The sequence below is a fragment of the Colius striatus genome, chromosome 1 (genome assembly GCF_028858725.1).
Source record: "Colius striatus isolate bColStr4 chromosome 1, bColStr4.1.hap1, whole genome shotgun sequence".
In the NCBI taxonomy this organism is placed as follows: domain Eukaryota; kingdom Metazoa; phylum Chordata; class Aves; order Coliiformes; family Coliidae; genus Colius; species Colius striatus.
In genome coordinates this window covers 14,582,435-14,608,261 of record NC_084759.1, presented here as the reverse complement: position 1 = coordinate 14,608,261, position 25,827 = coordinate 14,582,435, and the positions used below count along the sequence as shown (strand labels likewise).

Below are 25,827 nucleotides of genomic sequence, written 5' to 3'. Positions count from 1 at the left end.
CAACTCCAGAGCAAGGCCAGTGCAAGGACTGGTTGGGAAAAATGAATCTTTTCATCAGAAGCATGAACCACATTAAACCTCACATGAAATGCGTGCTCATATGGGAAAATGGCAGGAGTTTGTTATCCAAGAAAGAAGAACAAAGTACTTTCCAGTATAGGATGAGTTCTACCCTGTTTTACTGCAGTAACTTCTGTTCTGACTTGGGGAAAGGTTGTTTCCGTCAAAAGTGCAGAATTTGCTTTCATTGAAACTATTTTTCTTTCACTCTCTTTTCTTAGAAATTTTGGACACAGTCCTGTGAAATAACTTGTCCTCTGGGTGTACTGTTTTCAGAGTCCAAAGATCCTCAGCACTTCAGTCAGTAGCGTTGACTGGACATTTTGTTTCCTTACAGCTTAGCGGGAAAAAAGAAAGGAGAGATGTCTCTTTTTTTTCCCCAGAAAAAAAAAAACCAAAAAAAAAACCAACAACAAAAATAATTAGATATTCCTGATGAAAAAATGAACAAAATCGATAGGTGAATGGTCTTTCTTTTCACTGAATTGTCACTTTTCCAATAAAAATTGTTTGGTCAAAACAGAAAAACACAAACCAAACTGGTTAGTTCTGCACTTTGTGAACTATGGAGTCAGAGTTGTATTTGCGTAGAAAGGTTGACTTGGTGTGAGAAATTTTCATCTTGAGTGAAAGCATCTTAGGAAGATGTCACAAATAGATCTTTGGAGATAGTTTTTACAGGAACCCGTACTTTTACCTTTTACCTTGTAGATTGTTTGGAAGCTAGAATTATTACCCTGTCAGAAGAGTACAATGAACTGTTGACACACAGCCATACTTTGCTTACAGCTAAGTGGAGAGAGGTGTTCACAGTTTACAGGTGTTGCTTTGGTTTTATATTTCCAATGTTCATAGAATATCTTGGTGGGAAAGATTTCCCCCCCTCCATTTGCTCTTCCTCACTAGGCAAATTCATGAGAAAGTGCCAGTTCTGTATTTCTGTTGCTTGTAGAGGAACTGAAGGTTGACTTGGCATTTAGCAGGGCACTGGGAGTGATCATAGAATCATAGAATGATAGGGATTGGAAGGGGCCTTTAGAGATCATCTAGTCCAACCCCCCTGCAGAAGCAGGGTCACTTAGATCAGGTCCCATAGGAACATGTCCAGACAGGTCTTGAAGAACTCCAAGGAAGGAGACTCCACAGCCCCTCTGGGCAGCCTGTGCCAGAGCTCCATCACCCTCACAGTAAAATAATTTTTTCTTATATTTAAGTGGAACTTACCCCTTGTCCTGTTGCTACCTACTATAGAAAAGAGGGATGTCCCAACCTCCTGACACTCACCATTTAGATATTTATAAATGTTAATAAGATCTCCCCTCAATCTCCTCTTCTCCAGACTAAACAGTCCCAGTTCCCGCAGCCTTTCATTGTATGAAAGATGTTCCAGTCCCCTGATCATCTTGGTGGCCCTGCGCTGGACTTTCCAGAAGTTCTCTGTCCCTCTTGAGCTGAGGAGCCCAGAACTGGACACAGGACTCCAGATGAGGCCTCACCAGGGCAGAGTAGAGGGGGAGCAGAACCTCCCTTAACCTGCTGGCCACACTCTTCTTGATGCATCCCAGGATGGCATTGGCCTTCATGGCCATGAGGGCACATTGCTGGCTCATGTCATAGTTTAGGTGTTTACATGAAAGCAAGAGTCCATGTTCTCCTAGTAAATAGAAATTTGGTTAATGGAGTTGGGCAACTGACTCAGACCTGTCTGGATACAGCTCTAACTGGCTCTGTTGAGAAGGGACTGAGCTTGTCCCCATGCAGGTGGCTCTCTGAGACAACACAGTTTCCACAAGACTTTTTGTGGGGGCTGCTGAGTTTTCTGATGGGTATGTCTGTCCTCACGGAGGCCAGGCAGGAAACTGTGCTTATATCTTTTGTGGTATTAGAAAGCTCTCTATGAGCCGCTGAACTGAGCCAAATATCCCCACACACCACATGGGCAGCACAGATAGCTATCTTACAAGTGGAGGCTCAGATCTGGATATCTTAAATGGGAACTGAACTCTGCCATGATCTGTATGCTGTCTTGGAGCCTTCTGACCCTTGAAAATTCACCACACTAAAGTTCTTTGATGCTGGAAGCCAAATTTTGGTATCTGTAGGAGCTAAACAGTACAAGTACGTGGTGAAACTGAGAAGACACTTGGACTTTTACAGAGCTGGGTCTTGACACAATTCCTGTTATTCTTGGAGCAAGTGATTTATAGCAGCTAAAGCTTTACCTCAGTATAAGTAAACTTCAGGAACAATTGAGTATTTTCTTGGGCAGAAGTTGTAAAATTTTAGTTAAGTAAAGTCTTGGCTATTTGTTTTGAAGTTACTCAAGACAGTTGGTGAGACAGTTTCTGACTTCAGTTCCATCGGTATAAGTGTGGGGTAGCTGTTTACATTAATGTTCCATTGGCAGCAAATGATTCACACCATATAACCAAAATAAAAATGTGACCTAACACATGCTTCTGGAATGAAATATTTAAACACAATAAACAAACTTTGACTCATTCACATGCATTTTCCTGCAGCCTTTCGTTGCTGCTTTTGTTCAGAGGGCACCTCTCTCCAGAGCACCACATTTGGGAAACTTGTCATTTATTCTCTCTCACTTCATTGGTCTCAAGTTTGCAGCTTTTATTAATATCTAAATTCTGGTTTAAAATCAAAGTGGTGAGAATGAAATTATATAATCAATATCAATGTAAATGTAACACCATATTTATAATAAAATAAAATAAAGAGTCTATATAGTTGAGTACTGTTGTTCTTATTGTTTATAGGGGGTTGAAATAACAGAAAATATGCTGTAGTTTCTATTTAATGATAACTGCTCCTAGACCCAACTTTTTATAGACTTTGAATGCAAGTACTTTGTGCTGTGTTATAAATTGTTGTGTTTTTTGCCTTCCTGTAACTGGAACAACACACTAATTTCTACAAGTTGTGACTACTAACAGAGAGCAATCACCTCACAGACTTGTACCGAAAAGAAGAGAGCATCAGCGTGGCAGGGAACGGCTGCATCCACAGTCCTCGCTTCCCCAGCAGTTACCCCAGGAACCTCCTCCTGACATGGCGGCTCCACTCCCCAGAGAACACCAGGATCCAGCTGGCTTTTGATAATCAGTTTGGACTGGAGGAGCCCGAAAATGATATCTGCAGGTGAGTGGCAAGTGAAAGTTTTCATGAGACTGCAAATCAAAGCCTGGGTATCTATGGCTGGGTCTAGGATGGCCTTACTTGGAGGACAGATCTCCAAGGATCCCTTCCAACCAAAACGGGTCTTTCAGTTTATAAATAAATAGAGCTGTCCTGGACTTGTAGCACTTTCAGCAGGTTTTAGTCCTTCTATAATGTTTTAAACACAAGGCACTTGCACACTCAAAGCCAGCTACCTAACAACTCAAGTACTAATTTAATAGGATTTTTTCCTCTATCACCTCTGTTATGTTTCAGCCAGGTAAAAACCATCTTTTTCAGTAGGTGGAAGGCTCTGAGAGGTGTGAGTGAGTAGGTATGTGTTTATATTGGTGTGTGAGGGACAGATAAAAATGCATTGAAAAAAATACAACTATGTTCTTCAAATTATTTGTCTCTATTGTTACTCTTCACTGCTACAATTTCGTTTAAAACCATTAAATATAGGTCCACAAACATCAGTGTGTTCTCAATAATGATACATGTAGTAAAGTATACTCTACTATATCCCAGTTGCTTTGATTTGCTTTTTCAAGCAAAAGCAACCATAAGCTCAGTTGATCTGTCTGATTAACCCATGTAGATAAATTGCTTTGCATTACAGAGCACAGAGGTGAATCTTGCCAACATTCACTAACACAGGATAAATCCATGGAGTTTTTTGTTTATGTTTCTTTTATTCAGCTATCTGTTCTGTAGGAGACTGCAGGCTCAGGATTCTCATGTGCTCAAGAAGGCAGATTGCTGAGATGCTACTTACATAAAATGCTCCAGTCTCAGCTTCCGGCTTTCTGCCTGATCATGTTGTTACTTACACCTTATCTTTGCAGAGAACTGGGTTGTTAGGATTTATGCACACCCAGCCTCTGCTTATCTTATCTCCTTTGTCAATTAGTTTGCATTTATAGGGTTTGTCAGCTCTGTTGGGTTTTACAGGGTGGATTTTTTTTGTTTTGTTTTGCTTTGTTAATTTTCTAGGTTATCATTTATGCAGATTTGCTTTCCATTTAGTAATAAAAGATTGCAGCCTGAAAGTGGCTGTCCTTCCCTGTGCCTTGATAGTCTTGGCAGCTGCTGCTCTGCTTTGGTACTGTTGGTCCCAGATTAGCAGCAGAGTCAGTAACGACAGTTACCTCCCAGCACTGCAAACGCCTTCCCAGATTGAGAGCCTAATGCAGACAGAAGCAGACTGTTAATATTTACATAGGGAACAAACTGTGGCTGACCTTAAAGCATTGCAACTTTGAATCAGAGGGATAATTTACAGTGGGAAAAAAGATGAAGTATTCTCTATCAAGCGCCATGAAAGGTGGTGGCATGGTGAGGTACAGTCAAGCTGTTACTGGCATCATGGATTTGGATACCGTCTTGGAAGACAATCTGCCTGCTTTTTCCAGAGCAGCTGATTTAGGATGCAGAGAGAAGCAAAGATCTTCCGTCATCCATAGTGTCTATAGAGACTGGAGAAATATCACATTCTTTTCTGCAGTAAAGCTTTCCCTAGAGTTCCTGGAAGACCTTTATTCGCATCGTATTACTTCCAAAGCGAGGAATTTCTCGGGCAGACAGTGCGTGATGGCTTTAAGCCTAAATTCTGTGTGCATAGTTAGATTTTTTGTTAATGCTCAATATGTTTTTCAAAACTAGGTCCTTTCTGCAACTTCAGTCCCTGACTGTCCCTGCAGTGCTGCTTTAGAGAGACAGCCAGAGATGCTTTCATTGAAACGAATGCTGAGAGCCGAGCATGTGTTTGAGTGCTGTGCATATTGGACAAGTAATCCCAGACCTCTGTAGCCTACCTTCATTTTGTACTTGCTTTTGACCTTACACTTTTTTTTTTCCCCCAGGAACTTCATTGTGTTTTCTGTCAATTTTTCATTAATGCTAATTATTGTAATTTGCATATTATTAAGACTGAACTGATTGAAAATCACTCAGGCTGAGGAATAAAACAGTGTACTTTAACGGAGTTCTTTCAGAAGGAGGGGAAATATTCAAGGTTTTCCAGAATTTTCTAAAAGTGCTGTTAGCATTTCCACAGGCACTTGATAAGATATGATTCTGAAAAGCAATTAAATTACTCAGCCTCTGAAGCTCCTTGGATTCACAGAAACAACCAAGATTGCACCTACTCCCATGGTTGTTGCAGCAAAGCCTCTGCTGTCAAAAGCAGAAATAACCTCTGAGAGACCTTGGATTTGCCCCGTTTGCTAGCAGTTAATGTGGCTTCTGGCCTCAAAAAGTGGAGAGACCAGTCAGGATGATTTTCACTAAAGCCTGCAGGGCTATCTTAGGCTGAAAACCCTGCAAGTCCTCGTGTTACAATAAATGTTCACTGGCTGTGGAGGATGCTCACACGGTCAGTGTGGGGCTCTGCCTGACTATTATGTCCATCACCATGAAGGAGTGGGAGCAGACGATGGTGGAGGGAGCCTTAGTCAAGTTTACTTCTGTCTAGAACTAACCTGTGTCATGTTACAGAAAATCGATGTTTCAGCAGAGTTTGGGCAGATTGAAGTGATTTGCTTACGGTGAATCTGTTATTTTCTGCTCTGTGCAATTTGGGGTTGGTGAATATAAAAGCAGCGGTGCAGATATTCTCAAGCCGCATAGTACTTGTGGTTTTTTTCACAAGGGCTCTCGGCAGGAAAAGAAAAGCAGGTCTGCTATTTACAGAGCTATTCAGCTCCCACAACTGAGCAGGGAGGCGGGTGCTTGGCCCGTAGACCTGGGGGTGTGGAGAAGCATGTTGCTATTAAGAATCAGTTAACAGTCTTAAACTCTCTCTCTGGAGGCAGCACATGCTTTGATAATAATTTTTTTTTCCTGGTAAAGATCTCTAAAGTTTTAAGGCTTAACTGTACTGGGAGAGTGGCAGCTCTCCCCATCTCTCATTGCCTGCAATCAACCTGCCCTTCTTGTCATCACCTCTCTCTCGCCAGCTGCAATGTGTGGAGACTAATTTTGGTTCCATAAATATTGAAAGACTCTTTTTCTCATAGATGTAGTGAGATCAGGACTTTATTTTCTGCCTTCCGTATTCTCCAGCTCAATAACTGAACTCAATAAGTGACCCAAGTGAGCAAATAGGCAGGCTGTAGCAGTGAGTGCTGTCACTGTATCCTCTCATCCCTGGGGTTTAGTGTCTGCTGTTCCTGTCAGAACCCTCTTTGGGCCCAGTGCACCATGACTGTGGCCCAGGTGTAGCCTTGCACAGGACCAGACATGCTGTTGGTTTTCCCCTGGTGTCAGCACCTACACGAACCACGGAGTTGTCCCCACCACACACGTGCAGTGTCAGACTGCACTTTTCTGATCAAAGCTTGAAATGAGTCTTTCCAAACCATCTAGCAGGAGCACCATGCCACCTACAAAGAATGTCCAACAAAGAATGTCCTTTCAGCAGCATGCACTGCCCCATGTCCTTCCAGCATCTTGCTTTGCTCCTGGCTTCAGCCCTCTGACAGGATGCTGCGGAGAGTTGGAGCATGGCCAGAAAGTGCACAAGTGCTTGCAGCTCCTCAGCTTGGGCAGCCTGACTTAAAGAAGATTTTATCAGGTCTCTAAATAATTTACCCACCACATCAAAACCAATGTGTATGCTTACTGTGTACCAATCACATGCAAGTGCCTCTCCATTTAACATGGTAGAAAAGGCTGTCATATTGTAGGAGCCCAAAAATCATCCATTTGAACACTCAGGCAGTAGCTTGGAGCTTAGTGTATTTTATGCTACACAAGTATGTCCACCATTTGTAATATTTAGTTGAATGTTTTCACAGGAGAGTGGGAGACAGTTGTGTCTCCAGCTCTGCTCCTGTCTATTTGCAACCATCGTCTGTAACCAGAGTTAGCAAAAAGTAATCTTTCCAACTGGTTCCCAGGTATGACTTTGTGGAAGTGGAGGACATATCAGAGACCAGCACAGTTATACGAGGACGGTGGTGTGGACACAAGGAAGTACCTCCAAGAATAACATCAAGAACAAATCAGATAAAGATAACCTTCAAATCCGATGACTACTTTGTGGCTAAACCTGGATTCAAGATTTGTTACTCCCTTGTGGTAAGTCACCTAGCTGTGTCGTGGGTTAGAGACAGTTTGTAATGTAAAAGAGCATAAGTACTTGAAGTCTGGATGGTATAGCTAACTGCATTGGATCAGAACTCTAATTGACTGAAAGCATTTTCATTTCAGCAACTACATTCATACAGATCAAAGTACTTTTGACATCCTGTCATTAAATATAAAATAAAGTCAACTCTAGGCCAAGATTTGCACTAATAACGTGTTTCAGAAGCACTAATACTTTCTACATTGAGGCTGTGCTGCCAGTGCCTTGACAAATGCTGCAGAAATAGCAAAGAAATGGCTGCTCCATTAACTTCTTTCTTATGTTCATTTGAGGTCAAACAAAAAAATACCTTGAGGGGTTAGGGCTGTGACTCTCAGTTAGATGCAATTATTTATTCTACATGCAATAAAATTCTACATGCATGACAATGTGCTAAGGCTCAGGCTGTATATTTAACGACAAATAAACGTACCTCTTTGTATATGCTGTGGCATTAGCAGTGTATCATGTAGTGCTTCAGAGAGATTAAAACCTCCTCTGGTATTTTTTTTATTTTGGCTTTGTCTTTGGGGAGCAGGAATCCTCATTGCTCTAAGTAGATTTTGATACAAATATGTATTCCTTTGTATTGTCCTGATTAATATTATAATGCTTTTGAAAGAGACAGATTTTGCAAACACTCAGGAAATGGTATGGGTTAATTTATTATACTGTCATCATTATATTTTCATATCTATCTTATTCCATTTTTATTCAATCTGCTGTTATTTAACAAGGATAAGAAAGCCTGGAATAAAAATAATATTAATGCTGAAACAGAAGAGATCCACTGTTTGAGACATTTCATTTCAGCCCTTTGGCTCTGAATCCATGCCTGCCTGTGTATGCTAAAAAGAGACCATAAACAGCACATTGTCAAGACAACTCTAAAGCTGTAAGGATTGTGCTCCCTTGCATTTAAATTGCCAGACTTCTAGAGGAGTAGGAAGTTGCACTCTGAGCAAATTCTGAGCTCTGATTTTGCTCTAATTTGAAGGTAATCTACTGCAACTAAAATTTAGGCAGAATAATCTGTGAAAGACCACTGGGCATAGAAATGAGACAGTGAAGCAGCCTCTCTTTACACTGCTTGTATTTCAGTGCAGCCATAAAAACTCTGCTGCATTTAGCAAGCTTTATTTCAGACCACATACAGCTAGTCTGATAGCATTAGGCTTTCAAAAAATGAATGTTATCACTCAAAACACAGAACTCTGCACTGGAAAGCTTAAAAAAAAAAAGGCTACTGTATTTATCTAATTTTAAAACTATGAGTAAACAGAGGGTTTTACAGTCTAGCAAATCTATTCAGAAGAATGTGCTCAAAGTGCACCCTCTGAATGAAATATTTTCACATTTCTGAGAACTGGACTTGTGATTAGTGGCATTTGCAAGGTGAGAGATGATACGTACTTAGCTGGTCCAACCTAAAGCCTCAGGACTAATATTCAGCAGTCAGCCGTTATGCCATAGTCCCCATGATCACTTAGAGCTCCATTCACAGATATGCTGAGCACTGCTGACCCCTGAAGGTTGAACTCTTTGTGTGTTTCTAGGTGGCAAATCAAGGAGCATTAATGGAGCATGCAAAAACATATGGTATTTTGTATCAGATGAAATTAAAGACCTTTACATTGCTTTTTTTACTTTCCTTTGTAACCTTCTCTAAGACAAGGCTACTTCTGGGAGCTTTCTTGGGAAATGGTGCACAAGATATGTGCAAATCTTTAACTGCCTTGTATTCTTTTTATTAGATTTAGAGTTTGGATATGCATGGTGATTGTTTATTTGTATGCTAGACTCTGATTGATAACTCTCCAGAGAAAAATGAAGCCAACATTTTGGAGAGTTCACTTGAGTTTATTGATCAGCTGCATCTCCTGAGTGTAGTGCCAGAATGGTTGGGTGAATTTCTTCCCCTTATGTAGACAGCCAAACAGCCTTTCAGCCTTGCTCTCTGCCCTTCTCATTTATGAATCTTCAAGGATGTCAGTTAAGTTCACTTCATTTGATGCAGATCAAGTTTTCACTTAGTTCAGCACTCTGCATGAGGCACAAATGAGGCATCACAGAGCTTAGGAGAAACATACTTCATGATCTTCATGTACTTGTGTTTTTTGTGTTAACTTCACGTTTCAGTAACATTCAGAGAAGAAGAAAGTGATTATTTTTCTAGAGAACATAAATTAGATTTGTATCTGTGAAAATCACATTTGCCCTTGTAAAACAAGGCATGCAAAGTAAGCAACCCATATAAGAAGAGTTATTTCAGTGGGTTTAGAATTCAAAGTGGCTTTGGAAAACTAGTCTGAAAAAAATACAAGGGTGATCTTTAACAGGGTACAGTTGAAAGCCACACAGATGCATGGGAGTAATTAACTGTCCCAATATAAGATAAGGGACAATGGCCAAGGGAGCTGATCTATTAAATAGTTTAACCATGAAATGCAGCATTTAGCAACTTTTGCTGGCCAAGGCTGGCTCCCTCCACCTTCTTCCTCCTCCCCTGCCTCATGGCACCTTTGCCTCTGACCTCCATTCTGTGTGTCTGAAGGATGAAGAAGAATGGAAAGGGAGCAGTGAGAGTGGTTTTGGAGGCAAAGGACAGCTATGAGGCTTAAGCCCCAGCTGCAAATGTGTTTGAAATTCCTCCCTGCCCTAATAACTTAAAGTGCTTAATTCTCAAACGTTTTTCTTTTCTTGATTGAGTTGCCTTAGAAACATTAATTTTCAGTATAGAAAGCACTGAAGTATTCCCATTTTTTTTTCTCACGTGTTATACAATTTCTTAATGTAAGGATGTAGTGGTTTACTACAAAGACTGTAGAAATATGTGATATAGAGGAAGATAAGTCATCTTAGGTTACTCACGCAGTTGCCAAAGGGAAGGTAGGCACTGTTCTGAGAAAGGACCCTAGGTTATACCCCTTAAAGTGATGTGAGTATGCTGTTTGCCGTGGAGTTACCTCAACTTAGGGATCTTCCATGTAGCAAGTAAGTACTCAATAATTACTAAAAACACTGAATCAATTATTTTGAGATAGATGTAGGAATGTAAATTAAGTTACACTCTTACATATGGAAATAGTCTTTGCTTGATTGAAGTAATTTTATACAATTCCCCTTTTCCTCTGAAATGAAATTCTTCCTAAGTCCTAATTCTGGAAGGGAATGTTAACAAGATTGGATTCCTTGTTTTACAAGTACATTAGCACAAACATTTACTAAAATAATCTAGGAACTCGATCAGGAATGTGTTCTAACAATAAAGGTGAATGTTTTGAATTAAAATTCCCAAACCTGCATCTAATTTCATTTTAATGAGGCAACTAAAAACTAGTGGTTTCCATTTGCTAATTAAAAACATCATTTTAAGCTTATTGTAAAAGACATGTATTTGTGATGCATTTATAACAGTAAATTGTTATTGCCTTAGCAATTGTTTTGTTAATCCGAAATGAAATCCATACTTTGGAATTTTGACTAAATCATCATTGGAAAGAAGGGCTACAAAGAAGCTAGAATATGTGTGTGTGTGTGTATATATATATATATATATATGTACAAACATGCATATATACAAAGGTGTAAGGTTAAAAATATATCTATTTACATATTCATCTTTTTAAGTACATACACATCTACATATGCTTTTTCCTTTCTTTATAATTTTTGACTAGGAAAAAAATCACGTGGCATTAAAAACAATCTTTATTTAAGACCTGTAAACCAACAGTATTGGAGATGGTGGTGCTAAACAGAAGAAGATAAATGCATTTGTCTCAAAATAAACTTATGTGTGTACATGCCTGTCAATGTGTTAGATCATGAGTCATTTTTGCATGTTTGAAATTCTATTTTTTGAATGAAGGAGACATAAAGAAATTAATGGAATGGAGCCAGGACGTCTTTGGGTTTTGATCCATTATACAGAACTGAACAGAAGTTAAAACTACTTAGAGTAGTTTTCTGCTACACACCCAGGCTATAGGTCACCAGTCATATGATCACAAAAAAGAGTATTGATCACAAAGTGGGGTAAGACATCACAGTCAGTCTAATAAAATTTAATTACATATCCATGCAAAAAATACTGATCAGTCAAAGTTAGTTCAAATACTAAACTTAAACCATTTTATACTTGCTTTTTCAGCTCACAAGAAAACACCAAAAAATAAAAATACAATCAAAAAATTAATATGGGCACCATAAGAATGTGATCCTGATACTTATACTTACAGTAACTGTGAATTAAGGAATTATGTCCCTGTATTTTACCAGATTTGTTTCCACAAGTAGTGCAGCAACAGGCTGCAACAGGGTTTTTTTTAAATAAGTCAATAACTTATAAGAGTTAACATGAACACAAAACATTCAGCCACCAGTGTAAATACAGATTCATAAAGAACTATTAATTCTTTATCACAGGCCATAGAGCTGAATCCAGCCTGGAGTTTTTGCTGCCGTGCTCCTGTTTCAGCTTGTCACTTCTTTTACAGAATAGATGTTTCATTTCTGTCTCCAAGACAAAATATTCTGTCTGAGAATCCATATAATATATCTCATGTGACAACAGGCATGATAATGGTACATTAATACCTTCTCTGCTTTTAGATAATACACAGAAGGAATCCCAGTAAATTTCTGGAGGTACAAAAGGAGAAGAGAGGGATGGGTGGGGAATGTATTGATTAATAAAGTGGTTGAACATGAAATAGATTTCATGATGAAGAAGCAAGAAATTAGATGTGAAAGATTTATCAGTTGTTCTTCTACTCATCCTGATTTCAGTTTTGGTTGCCTGTCTATGCTAGACAGCAAAGATTTTTTAATAAAAACAACCCATGTACAAAAATCATAACAATATAGATGATGAAACTTCTGTTTTCTTATATTATTTTCTGTGGTTTTTCTCAGGGCAAACCATCCTCATAAAATTATTATTTCAGGACAGAAGTCATTAAGTCCTTTCTGATTAGATAAAGTTGCTCAAATCTTTAACATTCCATCCATAACTTTACACAAGCAGAGGATTTAAGAGATTATGTATGCCCATTTGTTTTTAAACTTTTGAAGGTGTTATAATGTTTTAAAAAGCAACATAAAATGACAGCGTTTTAGAAAGACAGATTTAGACAGATTGTGCCTCAATACATCTTGAGACCTGGAGCATCTCAGTGTAATTTTATATGGGGACGAGGAACTCTTTCCATTTAATGAAGGTTCCTGAGAATCTAGTGAATCTCAATCTGCTGCTTAATTCATCTCATGGGACCTGAGCTATCATTCAGCAGGTTTTAGTGAAGAAAGGAAGATGGCATGGGAGACAAGTCAAGCAGTGTGGTAGGCTGGGGTGTTCTAGTCCTCCCAACACTCAGAGAGGAAGTGAAGGATAGTGAAGGAAAAGACAGTGAAGAATACAAGCAAAGAAAACCTGGGAGTCAGCTCAGCAATACAGAAATGGTATACTTGGATTGAGAAGGCATGTCTAGATGAGCAGTTCCACAGGCAACATTGGCTACTCTAGGTGCAGCCAAAATTCCTAATTAAAAGATTAATTCCAACATTTGTATCTAACCAAGAGCTAGGTCTCACACCAGCATCCTATCACACCTTCCAAAACCCCAAACCTTTACTGCCCAACTCCTAAGTCTTGCCTTCCCATCTCCTCAGGTGGAAAGCCTTTCAGAGTTTCAAGCCAGACCCACCAGCTGAATGCAGCTCATGAGTCAGAGGGAGCTTAGGGACTGCAGCCAAATCTATAACCTGGTCTGGCTCAACACTTCACAGTCAACTGTCCCAGACTGTGGTTTAATGTCCTTCTGTTGACAGGTCTCTTCTGAAGGCCTGCCGCCCCTTCCATGCTTACTCTTGTAGTCTCAGATCCAAAGATTGGTCCCAATTCTTTTGCTGTGTGACTCTCTGAATTTTAAATTTCATTAGGAGTCTCCCTGTCTTGTGTCCTAATTTCTAAACCTGTTTGTAAGTCAGAGATGAAACTAGTAAGAATGTGCTGAAAAAGGTACGTTTCAGGGAGAAAGGGAATCATCTACCAACTAGGCATCAGGGGATGCTACAAGTACTAGAGGGAAGCACTAATACAAGATCATCCAGGAATGGCAATAAAATAGCAGCAGCAGCAAAGACAAGGAAAGAGAAGTCAGTATAGTCAAGTTCAAAAATAAAGGTAATAATGAGTAAGTCAAGCACACACAGTGGAAGAGGCAAGTCAACAGAGAGAAAGGCAACAGAAACACTGAAACACAATGGTCAGAGAGGCAGAAGATGCCCCAAATAAGTACAGATTCTTGAAAAAAGCCTAAATACAGAGAGAGTGTGACTGATAATACCAAACTTAGCAAACACATCACAAAATGTGAAACCTTCTCTCTTTACCAGGAAGATGCCCAAGTGTCACTTGGTCATCCCAGTAACATGAAAGCAATTTCAGTTGGACTGAAGAAAGGTGAATGGCAGTTAAGGAAACATTTCTAACTAGAGAATGAAGGGAAGGAAGGATTTGTGTAAATTACAGCAGTGGTGGTGAGATGGTTAAGAAGGAAAGAAGTTGAATAAGCTGGAGATTTCACACAGGCAGTGAACCTGAAATAGAAAAGACTGAGTCTAGGAGAGGAAGAAGAGGAGAAATCAGGGCAAAAGTATGGCCATTTCACTACATCAGTCTCTTTTGTCAAAGCCTCTGACTGAGAACTTGAGGTGTATCAGAGCTGGGTTTGGGGATGTTTCAAAATTGATTGCAGTCACCTAGGAACATGAGTGAGGAATTGAATTGTGGGCAGGGAAATACAGACCTCTGGCAAGGAAGATACCAAAACCAGAAGCAGTGGGACAGTAAGCACACAGAAGCTCCTGGAAGCTGTCAGACTTCAACTGATGAAACAATTATTTTAATCAGAAAGGAAAATAGACCTTAGTGTCTGTGTTTTCTCAGCTGCAAGCATGTGTGCCTGGCAGTTTTGTTGTTTGAACAGCATGGCAGAGAACTGGCTGTATGCAGTCCCCTGTCCCTGATTTGTTGACAGCTCAGTTAAAGTGTGTCTGCTTTGCAGGACATTGTCATTGATCTATCTTACCATAATAGCAATGCTGTTGATGTCCAATTCCTGTTGAAAACACGCTACGTCTTTATTCCAGTAGCATGTTGTGCACTGTTTGAGAATTCATCAAACTGGTGGGGGTGGCCAAGGACAAGAAAATGTACTTTACATCTTCAAAGGATTGTAGAAACAGAAGTGTGTTATTTTCAAATACAGTATCCTATCCCAAACTGTTGACTCTAACAAGACTTAGAGGCATTGTTCATTTAGGACAGCTTTAGATTCTGAAGTACGGCGTTTCCTGCTGGCAGAACTTACCTGTTTTAACAATTCCTGCGGAAGTCAGTGACCTAGGGGAAATTCCTACTTTTCCAAGCTTAGTTAGAGATACACAGACAACATAACACATCTAGTCCTAACATGAATACATTTTAAAAAAATCTATGTGAAAGTTATTTTTTTTCCTGTTCCACAAATGTCAGTTAGGGTCAAACAATCTCTGCTAGATAAAAATACAAAGTACACCACAAGTAGACTTCCAGTGAACCAGGGCTCATGAATTACTGGTCAGTGGCAAAATTGTGCTATCAGACAAGTAGGAGGTGAAACTCATTCCCAAACTTGTTGCAAAAAATTTAAGTAACCATCCATAATTAGATAAATAAATCAATGATTCCTAACAGTCTGGAAGCCTTTTGAACGAGTGGTGGTTAAAAATTGTATGGAGGATATTCCACATATTTTTCTATTAAAACTGCTCAGGGCAGATCAACATTTTAGAAAGGATTTATTATTTCTGAGGAATTTTTTAAAGCTTATTAGTCTTAAAATCAATAATTCTACTTACCACATATGTTGGACAGCTTTTTCAGGGCAGGGCAATATTTTTAATTAACATTAAACATGTGTAAGAAGTGGAAAGTTAGGATGGATCCAGGACTGAAAATTGTAATGCATGAAATGAAAGGGTTCCTTTTCCATGCCATAATGAGCATAACTTGGGAGAAGGTAAAGGCCATCCTGTTCTCTGACTTTGCTTCCTATGTCTGTGTGGCAATACAAAAAATGTCAATAGTTTAGATGTGGTATTTTGACACTGCAATAGGGATAAAACAATAGCAATCTTAATACAGCTGCTATTAGAAGACATGGAAAGACCTTGTAGCTAATTTCTTAGAGCTGACCATTAGGAGAGTACCAGGCAAGATGGAAATATAACCTCTTGCTAGCTCCAATAGAAAAAAGGGATGTCCCAACCTCCTGACACCCACCCTTTAGATATTTGTAAATATAAATGAGATTCCATCTCTTCTTCACTAGACTAAACAGCCCCAGTTCCTGCAGCCTTTCCTCATAAGGAAGATGCTCCAGTCCCAAACATTAGCTGTGGGGCTATTTTTGATTGTTGACTTGAGAACATAATGCCATCTCTGTAAATCCGTATTCTGTCTTTTAATTCCACTTTAGCAACAGCTGAAGAATGTTAACTTGTGAGATTATGATAGTACATGAAGAACTTACCTTTTATTTCAGTTTGGTAACTCTGGAGAGTGTTTTATAGAAATGTAGTTATAGATGACAAGTTGGTATGGAGAATATCAATGACATATTTGATTCCGTAAAAACATTAATTAGGCAGTAAGGTCATACTAAAATGCTGCAAAGAGGTGTTAATTAACTCCTGGTGCTTCAGTGTGGCAAGGCTGGTCCCTCCTGCCACCATGGCCACATGAGAGAAGGAAATGGCCTGTCCTTCCCAGACCCTGTGGTGGTTCAAGCATCACCAGGACTGTTACAAGTGAAGTGTCATCTGCCACAGGACCATGCTTAACCTATTGGGGTTATTTAGCTTGGAGAAGAGGAGGTTAACGGGAGACATGAGCACTCTCTACAACTATGTGAAAGGGTACTGTAATGAGATAGGAGTCAGTCCGTTCTCTCCAGTAATGAATGACAGGACAGGAAATGTGCTCAGATTGCACCAAGGGAGGTTTAGATTGGAGGTTAGGAAGAACTTTTTCACCGAGAGGGTTGTTAAACACTGGTACAGGCTACCCAGGGAGGTGGTGGAGTCCACCCGTGGCTCCACCACTGCTTGTCCTGGTACCTTCTCACAGCCCCAAGTTTTCTCATCTTAAAGACAGGCATAACAATATTTTGTAAAAAATGCTACAAGATTAACTTCTAAAAGACTTTATGGAGGCTGTTATTCCTGCTTGCTGTCTGGGACACTGTGCCAGTGGAGTGTACTGCATGGCCAAACTGAGACTGATGAATAAAGCGGTTTGTCTGCTATGCTCTTTTATTTGTATGCTTGTTTTTTTCTGTGCCTGCCAGACTTACTTGAGGTCCTCTGTAGTTTAAGAAATTTTATAATTATAAAATGGAGAACAGCAATTCCAGATTCCAAAACAGGAAGATGAAACAGCGAAAATTGGCTCCAGACCATGCCAAGGCACTAGTAATTTGTCTGGTGCATGGGAGGAAGCTGGTAGCTATTCTCCTCCTTTGCCTCCTCCTTGGACTGCATCACAACGGGAGCTTTTGGGATCTCTATGCTTATTTTTATCAATTCCTAGTCTTATTCTGACTCCGCAGTTCCAGGAAGAGGTCATCAGGGAAGGTCCTTCCTCCTTGGCCGAGGAGCTGGTGTGCTTACAGGCTGGCACTGTTCTTTGCTCAGTATGTTCCTTCTGCCTTCAATGGCCATTGTGCTATGTAGCACATTTCCAATGACATTCACAATGCTCTATAAATCAGATTTATTTTTTCTATACATACATCTTTATTAAATCTACACCTATCTGTTTTGCTCTGAGCACTTTATCAAGTCTGTGCATGTCTTCACAATAACACGGATGATAGGTGTGTCAGAGAACGTTTCTGTTTCTTCCTTACATATACATATTCACACACACATACATTATTATTTGCAGGATTCCTATGACTTTAGACTTTCTAGGATAACTCTCATTAGAGGGTTTTTTTTGCTAAATAACACTATTACATAACATAAGCCCTTGCCTAGTGCTGAGCTTTGTGCTACTGAACTAAATGCCTCCTCAAAACCAGTGACTTGGTTGATAACATAATCCTCTGCCTTCAATGCCATTTCTTTTTTTCAGCCCAGACATTTCTTTCCATGCTGAATTGATTTTGAACAGATATGCCATGCCAAAAAACCAAAAATCTGTCACATTTTCTATCTCTTGTAATACCAAGAAAAATGCAGTTCTCTTTTCTTCAGATGTCAGTTTCATGACCAATCTGTGCTTAATTAGAAAAGATCGGAGCCTTTAACCACACAGGGTCAGATCTTGAAACTCATCTGCAGCACTGGTGCTAAAAGTAAGCTTTAGATCTGTGGAATTTGTGTATCTTGATGTCAGATAATTTTTAGCAGGATCTAGTAACATCCAATTTTTCTGTGACTCTTGTCAACAGATTTTTTCCTTTTAATAGTTTTTATTTGGGGAAATATTTTAACTGTACAAGTTGACTTTTTGTAGCAGACAAAACTTATTTTCCAAGTTGTCTTTTTTTCTTAAGCTGAGAAGCCTTTTTTTTAAAATAATATTTCTGATCTTGATAGCTATAAAAACACTTCCTTTTAATCAACATTTGTGTGCTGCTGTATGTCATAGGTGATGTCTGGTAAAAAAATGATCTGCAATGAAAGTTTCCCTTAGGCTGTAAGAGTAGGACACTGTATTGTCTCATTGTGAGTTCTGGATTGCAGGCACAATTATTGTTCAACTACCAGTCATATAATGAAGCATAGATACAAGCTCTTGCAGGATCAGACCCTCTAATAAAGAAGTTGTTGTATGCCAGATTGTCAGCAAAGACTATTAAACAGGCTGGATATGAGCCAAAGCAAAGACAGAAGGTGTGTGCACCCTCACATTTTCAACATTGCTAGCCTGGGGCCAGAATGGGCCTCTGTCACTTCCCAGTATGCAGTTTGTTGTGGACACTCTGTTTTGCAAGGTAATAGCTGTATCCTAGGACATAAGCCATACCATATCTGTTCAATCTCTACCTCATTTTATTTACTAATATAGATGTAGCCCAAAAGTTCTTAGATGGAGAGCCGTCCTTCCGTTCATTTTATCACTGCTTGACAGCACTGTGAATGACAGAGTTAACGGCATCTGTGAGCCTCGGGGTTCAGTGCTTGCTGTCTTATGGGTAATTTCAAAAGAGAATCTTAGCTTTGAAAAAAAACGGAACAAACAAACCCTTAAAGGTGGGAAAACAGCCCAAAATGAATGAGGATCATTTTTTAAATGCTGTAAGGGGGAAGAAAACAAACACCTTTGGGCTGCAAAAATTTGTGTCATACCAAGATCTATCCAATCAGCTTTAAAAAAATATGCTTGGAAAAACCTAGACACTCTGAGAACAGGTAGTCTGACTGCTCTATATGGTTCATGTTGAATGCTGAAGAGGTTACTAGAGAGAGAAATAAGCTACTGAAAACTTTGCTCTCTCTAGAAGTGAACAAATATTGGGAATTCTGTGTAGGTATGGATACCTAAACCAAACAGAAAGCAATTGCTATTTTTACAAATGAGGTGAAGCCTTTACACATGTCTGAAAATAACATTCTTATTTCAAACTTTATGTTGTCTTACATGTCCGTATTAGCTCTGAGCCACCTGTTCTTTAGGTAAGCATGGTGAACAGAAAGTCTTTGTGCTTATCTTATGCTCATAGTTAGGAAAAAGCCTAGATATATTGGTCATATTCTTAATCAGGCCTTTCTCTCCTTTTCTGCATACTTAGAAAAAATGGTATTATTAAACTCTGAAGAGTAAAAAAAAAAAGCAGTCAAGACAGGCAATATAAGGCAGCAGAAAATAGGACACTCTTCTCCCTATATTTGTAATTTATCTCCATCAGGAACGTGTGAAAATAAACACCCTGCTTTCTCACATTAGTAGCTACTTTGTGTGCCGGCATTGCCAGCTCAGTGATGATTCAAGTACATTTCCCAGGTGCATTAAGAAATAGATTAAAAACAGAGAAAACGCTTGTCACACCAGCAGCTGAAATCTGGAGGATTGCATGGCTGCTGGTCTTGTGGTGGTGCAGGAGCTGTAGAAGAGGGTTTGTCATCCTGAATAAAGATGGATAGGGTGGTCAGGAGTGCTGTGTTAAACCCAGCAGTAAAAACTTAACAGACTGTTGGTTTGGTACATTAAAAATTATGTTGGTGTTCAGGAAAGAGGGTTTTTGAACCACAGAGCAAATTCTTTGTGCTGGAGGTTGCAAGAGAACCCTGCACATGTTTTCTACCGATAAGTCTGCATTGCTGATGCAGGTAGGCAGCCTAAAAACATGACATGCTCAAATTAGTAGTGTGAGGCCAGGATACTGTGTGTTTAGTGCCTCATCTTCATAGGTGGGGTATAAAGCTACCTCTTTCAGTTTTTATTGATACTAATATCACACCCAAATAGATTAAAACTGTCTGTGCCTTTGTCTAGAGAATATCCATCTTTGCTTTCCAGAGAAGTTGCTTGCAACCCTTGGCCTCATCCTTGTCTGAGCATGACCCTGTCCTGCACACATGGGAAAGCAGTGAAGACATGCAGATGTTCACACACCCCTATCAGTGAGGAAAGACACCACCTCTGTTTGTGGTTCCCTGGGAGATGGTGATTTATGGTGATGTGGTGTCCCCTTGGTGATTTGTGGTGGGGTGGTAACCCATTGGTACGGAGAGAGCATCTGCCCATACCCTGGGAGAGATCAGTGTGTGTGCTGGCATAAGTCCATGCCATCCTGTCACCTTGCAGATTTGTTTAATGTTTTTCTTCTTTGCTCAGCCCAGGCTCTTGGCATGAGTTCCATTCTGAGTCTATGTGCTATCAAACAGAGTTTATGGCTTGTACCTTTTTCTCCATTTACGTTCTTCTAAATGAAAGCTTATTTTTCTTTCCTGTCTCTGCTTATGACCTCTGGTAGTCACAGCATATTTCTTTGTATTAAATGGTGTTTACAACTTCGGTTTTTCCCCAACTATATTTTTTTTCCAGCTTCAACTTCTGTGACATTTACCAGGTCATTAGTATAAAACTGAAATAAACTGTTTCTTTTCATTTTCACTGCTTGAAAAATAATTAGTCTCTTATAATTCTACAGCCATCCTTAGTCTATTTGGTTGTCCTTTCATTTAGTCAGAATTAAAAGGAAATATATCATGCACTAATTCTGACCCAGTTCATACCTTCCTGGTCCTGAGATCATGATCTCAGTTTGGTGTTTAGAAGGATTTCTCAGGCTGGCTTTTGGTTAGCTGATGCCAAATCTGATGACATGGTTTAGTCAAATTTTTTAATAAAAATTTGTAACATGTAAGCTGTTTTCTTTTTACCTAAGCTTCATTCATAGCGTTACTTATCATTTGATATTTGTAAGAGTAATGCATAACAAAAATGAGAAGTGTAACTGTTCCTGAGGTACTTGCACTTCGCTTTAATAACAGCACTTTTTAAGAGTAGATCTTCAGCTTCAAATCCAGTCTGAATAGTTTTCTTTCTTTACTCTAGTTGTTTGATAAAACTCAAGTTATAAGAAATTCCTAATAAGCAGTATCCTGTGCTGTTTGCAGTAAATCAACTAATTTTGATCCCATAAAAAAAAAAAAATGGAAAAGCTAAGAGGAAAAGGTTCTTGTATTCCTCACAGATTATGTATTCTTGTTATTTTATGGTCATTGTTATCATCTTAGAAAGTTTGTGTAGCAGTCCTTTTTTCGTTGTCCTAGAAAACACAATGCCTTCCAGTCAAAGCAGGAGGGTGAACAAATTGTTTTGCTCTACATTATCTGTGAAACATAACACATGCTCCTGCTGCATGCTTACTGCAGAATTAAATGGCATCCTCTGGGAGAGAGCTCAAAAACAAATGGATCCTTCAAAAAAAATCAATAGGCTGGGATTGCTGCTAGGACAGCTAATGTCCCTTACCAGTACCTTTTAACATTGTGTCCTCAGCACTGGAATCGCATTTGCTTAGCCATTAGAGTTTTTCATTTTTATTATTATTCGTCCCATGTTTCTCCAAAATCACATCTGAAAATGAGAGTGTGCGTGTGGAAGCACTTAGAAGATCCTTCTAGTATAACAGTGGAAAACTTGGATTTTTAAGTGAAATTAGGCTGTATTTTTTAGTGGTTAATTTTTTAGTGCTTAATTTTATAAAAAAATAGGTAGAAACCCAAGAGGAAAGAAGGCAGAAACTTAGTCACTAGCTCCTGGAAGGTTTTCTTTCATTAATATTTTTCCTTTTACCTCTAGTACTGGGGCCTCACAGTACTTTCCAGTTTGGTATGCATCATACCCAGAAGGAGGACCTGAAATAACCAGCTGTCACTGCCTTCTGTTAAATCTGAAGGACTTTTTTATCCACCTGGACACTCTTGAGCAAGTGAAGTGTCAGCTTTTTCAGTTTTGCTCAGAGCAGATTTGCCTATAACCATGGAGGCTTCTTCCAAAACCTGTCAGTAAGCACAGCAGAAATTCACCAAAGGGATCTCAAGGATACTAGACTCTGACCTGGGAGTGTGTTTTGACTCCTGAGGTCACTTCTCCCAAGGTCTTTTACACCTATCAGTTCCCCAGCACTATTTTGACTTGCAGTATCACACTGATGAGGACCCTTCTTGACGTCTAATCCCCACTATCCTGGAAGAGCAAACATGGGACAATGCAGCAAGGCCAGCACACTCTGCAAAAAGGGCCAGCACCATGGCCCAGGTGTGCTTAGACACCGAACCAATTGCTTGATACCCTTCAGCACTGTCACAGTCAAGAGATGGGCACTGCAGACCAAAATGCACAGAGTCACCCTGAAAGCAAGTTTCCCTTTCTCTACCGTAGCAATACAAAAAGAGGAGAGAGCAGACACAGTATTAACTTGATGCACCTGGCTTGCATCCCTGGATAGAGAGAAGGTGAGCCAGGGCTCACATGGAAGTGGTGAATGCAGTGGCAGACCATAACATCAATGGTAGGAGAGCAGCCAGGGCAACTGCACACTCATTAGTCTGACACAGAAAGCTTACAGGGGACTTGTCAGCAGAAAAAGTGGTTAAAGATATAGGAAACTAGAGAAAAACTCCACTCTTTATTAAAGGAGCGTATGCCAGACTGGAGCATAGTTTGGAGAGAAAGGAAATGCTGTGTAGCAAATGTAATTGAACTTCAGAGGAGCATCTCACTCAGTGCCATGCAGGAAACAATCACTTATGCTGGAGGAGATGGCAATGAATAAAAAAGTCACGAGGCAGTCAAAGCGAAGACGGTGTGCTGTAATGCCAAAGAAAGTACCCAGCCAGGGACAGCTAGCTAATGAGAATTTCTAAAGGGCTGATCTCATGATTGGTTTGATTTTGGGCATTTTTTAGGGACCAGATCACAGCTTGCTGACCAGAGTAGCATTTGAATTGCTTTTCAAGCAATACAGAACTGAAGTATGTTGTCTATGAGTAGAAAAATCAGAGTACGAAAGAGGAGAACTGAGTGACCTTGAGCACCAGAAAACTGATCCTTAGTGAAATGCAACAGCCCAAAAAGACCAAAGGAGTCACTAATGCAGATATTAATAATAGAAACATTTACTGTTGAATGATATCTCACTGGTTAGCAGAGAGAGAAAAAGGTTTCTGGGTGTGCAAGGCACAAGACCAATGAGGTGATAGTTGCACCTTTTCTGGAATGCTCTGTCCAATTTTGGTCCCCCTGGTATGGAGCAACCACATCTTTCTTACACTGTGTTCATGGAATAACTACAAGACAGTCAGAGGAAAAAAGGACATTTCTTAGTGACGGACAAGACAACTTGGCTTGCTTAGTGTAATAAAATGGATGCTGAGAAGAGATACAACATCTCTTCAGAAATACTGCAGGAAACAAACTGGAAAGAGGAAGAAAAGGACAAAACTGGTGCTTACATAAATGCAATAAAGATAAGTTTAGCTTGGAAACAGCCAACCTATATGAGGGGTTTGGGAGTGATGACCTGGAAGAGCCTTTCAAATTTTGTATCCCATTGTTTGATTGCAGAAGTAAAATTTTCCATTCAGGTAAAAATGACAAATGAGAGATGCAGAGTATTAACAATGAATGTCAGTTGATTTATATTTTGTTTACAATTGCTTAACTGCAATATGCACCCGAGTTAACTATTAGCAAATGGAATCCTTTATATGTGGAAATACAAAGACAGGCTTTTGTGATAATAGAAAAATTAAAGGTAATGAACAGTTGGCACAGCATAGCAGTGAAGTCCTGTGCCTTTTTTTGTGGATGTATGCATACCAGGATGCTCATGAGCAGTGTAGTGTTAGACAACATCTGATTTTTCAAAGGCATAGCTATCCTTTCATTTGAGCAAGTATTATATGACCTTTTAGAGAGTTCATTTAAATGTCAATGTCTTAGGCACTTTTATAGTATGCACCCTGCAATGTCTAATTCCAAAACTAGGTGAAGGATAAAAGAAGTATTGACCAGACAGAACTGTTATTAAATATATCTTTCTGCTTTGATTTTACTTCAACTTTTCATAAATAAATGTTTCAAACTGCAGTTAACCTAAATCATTATTACAGCCTGAAACTTTTGAAATGTTAAGTACCCGGTGCTTCCCGATCAGTTATAGCTAGTAAATGTGTCAGATCAAATCAAGAGTGATTTTATATGTCATTTTGTACTAGTGTTAACTTATATATAACTGTTAAGGTTGTAGGTACTGATATGTAGTGTCAACTGGGCTTCAGAAACTCAATTTAAGTCTTTTTTTTTAAAGGGCAAGATCACATTTTGGATCAGACACTTTGGTGACTTCCTAACCTTTTGTTAGACTTGAAAATAGCTTTTATTAGCCATATTTTATAGTTATTGTGGTAGATAAACAATCTTTTGCCAAACCTAATCCAGGCCAATGGCATCCTGGGGTGTATTGGAAGGGATGTGGTAAATAGGTGGAGAGAGGTTTTCCCCCTGCTCTATTCTACCCTTGTGAGGCCACATTTGGAATATTGTGTCCAGTTCTGGGCCCCTCGGTTCAAGGACAGGGAGCTGCCGGAGAGAGTTCAGCACAGGGCCACCGAGATGATGGAGTGGAACATCTCCCTTATGATGAAAGGCTGAGGGAGCTGGGGCTCTAGCTTGGACAGGAGGAGACTGAGGGGTCATCTCATTAATGCTTACATATATGTAAAAGGGCAGGTGTCAGGAGGATGGAGCCAGACTATTGTCAATGATGGACAATGATAGGACAAGGGGCAATGGGTATAAGCTGGAACATAAGAGATTTCAAAGAAATACAAGGAAGAATTTCTTCACTGTGAGGGTGAGGGAGCACTGGAACAGGCTGTCCAGGTGGGTTGTGGAGTCTCCTTTGGGGACATTCAAAAACCATCTGGATAAGTTCCTGTGTGACCTACTCTAGGTGGTCCTGCTCTGGCAGGGGGGGTGGACTAGATGATCTTTCAAGGTCCCTTCCAACCCTTAAGATTCTGTGATTCTGTGTGATTCTGTGAGACCTACAGATTAGAAGAGAGAGCTTAGAGAGGAGCTTAGAGAGATATGAGGCTATTTCTGTTCACTGGAGAGAGCTGCCAATGTGTTGTGCCCATTCTGTAGTGTTTACTGCCTATCTCAGGCATCATGCCTCATAGATGTTATGCACCAAGATGACAAAAGACTGATAAAGTATGTAAATAATGAAGAAACACGGACATGTTTGAAAGTGCTTCCTGCTTTTAATTTGAAGACCAGGCAATAATTTGGCATGGCTAGGAGGACTCATATTTTCTGCCATATTTGTGATATAGCAAAGTGACAATATGCTTTTCAAGCTGGTGAGCTTCCCAGCCTTATCCCTGGTGACTTCCTAATACCTCCCTGTTCCTACCAACTCTGCAAAACTCCATGGCTTGAGCCTGTCAGAGCCTGTGCTGCAGCAGGTCATGGACACCCCAGGTTGCAAACCCTCTCCCTCAGCAACCAGTGCTGCTCAGCTCTGCAGTCTTGTATATCCTTGATAGGAATGATTTTGCCTCATAATCTCCACTTGTGAAAGCTCTGGATGAAAGAGTATTCCCTGTGACTCCTTGTCAGTTATTGAAGATCAGTGATTGGAGACAGGCTATAGACAAAGTCAGTCTGCAAAGGAGAAAGTAGCTTATCTTTGTCTGAAACAGAGCCAAGAACAATATATCAATGTCCTTACATATTTAACTCTAAGGACTGACTCAGGATTTGTCTTGCTGAGGTGTAATTTTGGAAGTTGAAGTATGGAAGTAATTTTTCTTCTGTGAAAGTAGCTGCTATCAGAAGGTGATTGGTAGCGCTGTTGTTTTTCCTGTATTTTTGGTGCTTGTTGAAC

At 39.7% G+C, this 25,827-nt stretch overlaps 1 protein-coding gene across 3 annotated transcripts in view; it reads left to right on the top strand.

Annotated features, from left to right (window-relative positions):
- PDGFD (platelet derived growth factor D) overlaps positions 1 to 25,827 on the top strand; it is a 140,577-nt gene that overhangs the window by 79,432 nt on the left and 35,318 nt on the right. For 2 of the 3 annotated variants that reach the window (XM_062020398.1, XM_062020396.1), the window contains exons 2-3: positions 3,012 to 3,216; positions 7,137 to 7,317. In XM_062020398.1, the coding sequence (XP_061876382.1) occupies positions 3,012 to 3,216; positions 7,137 to 7,317 (386 nt within the window). The remainder of the gene's footprint in view (positions 1 to 3,011; positions 3,217 to 7,136; positions 7,318 to 25,827) is intronic. The other variant, XM_062020397.1, reaches the window with a different exon arrangement.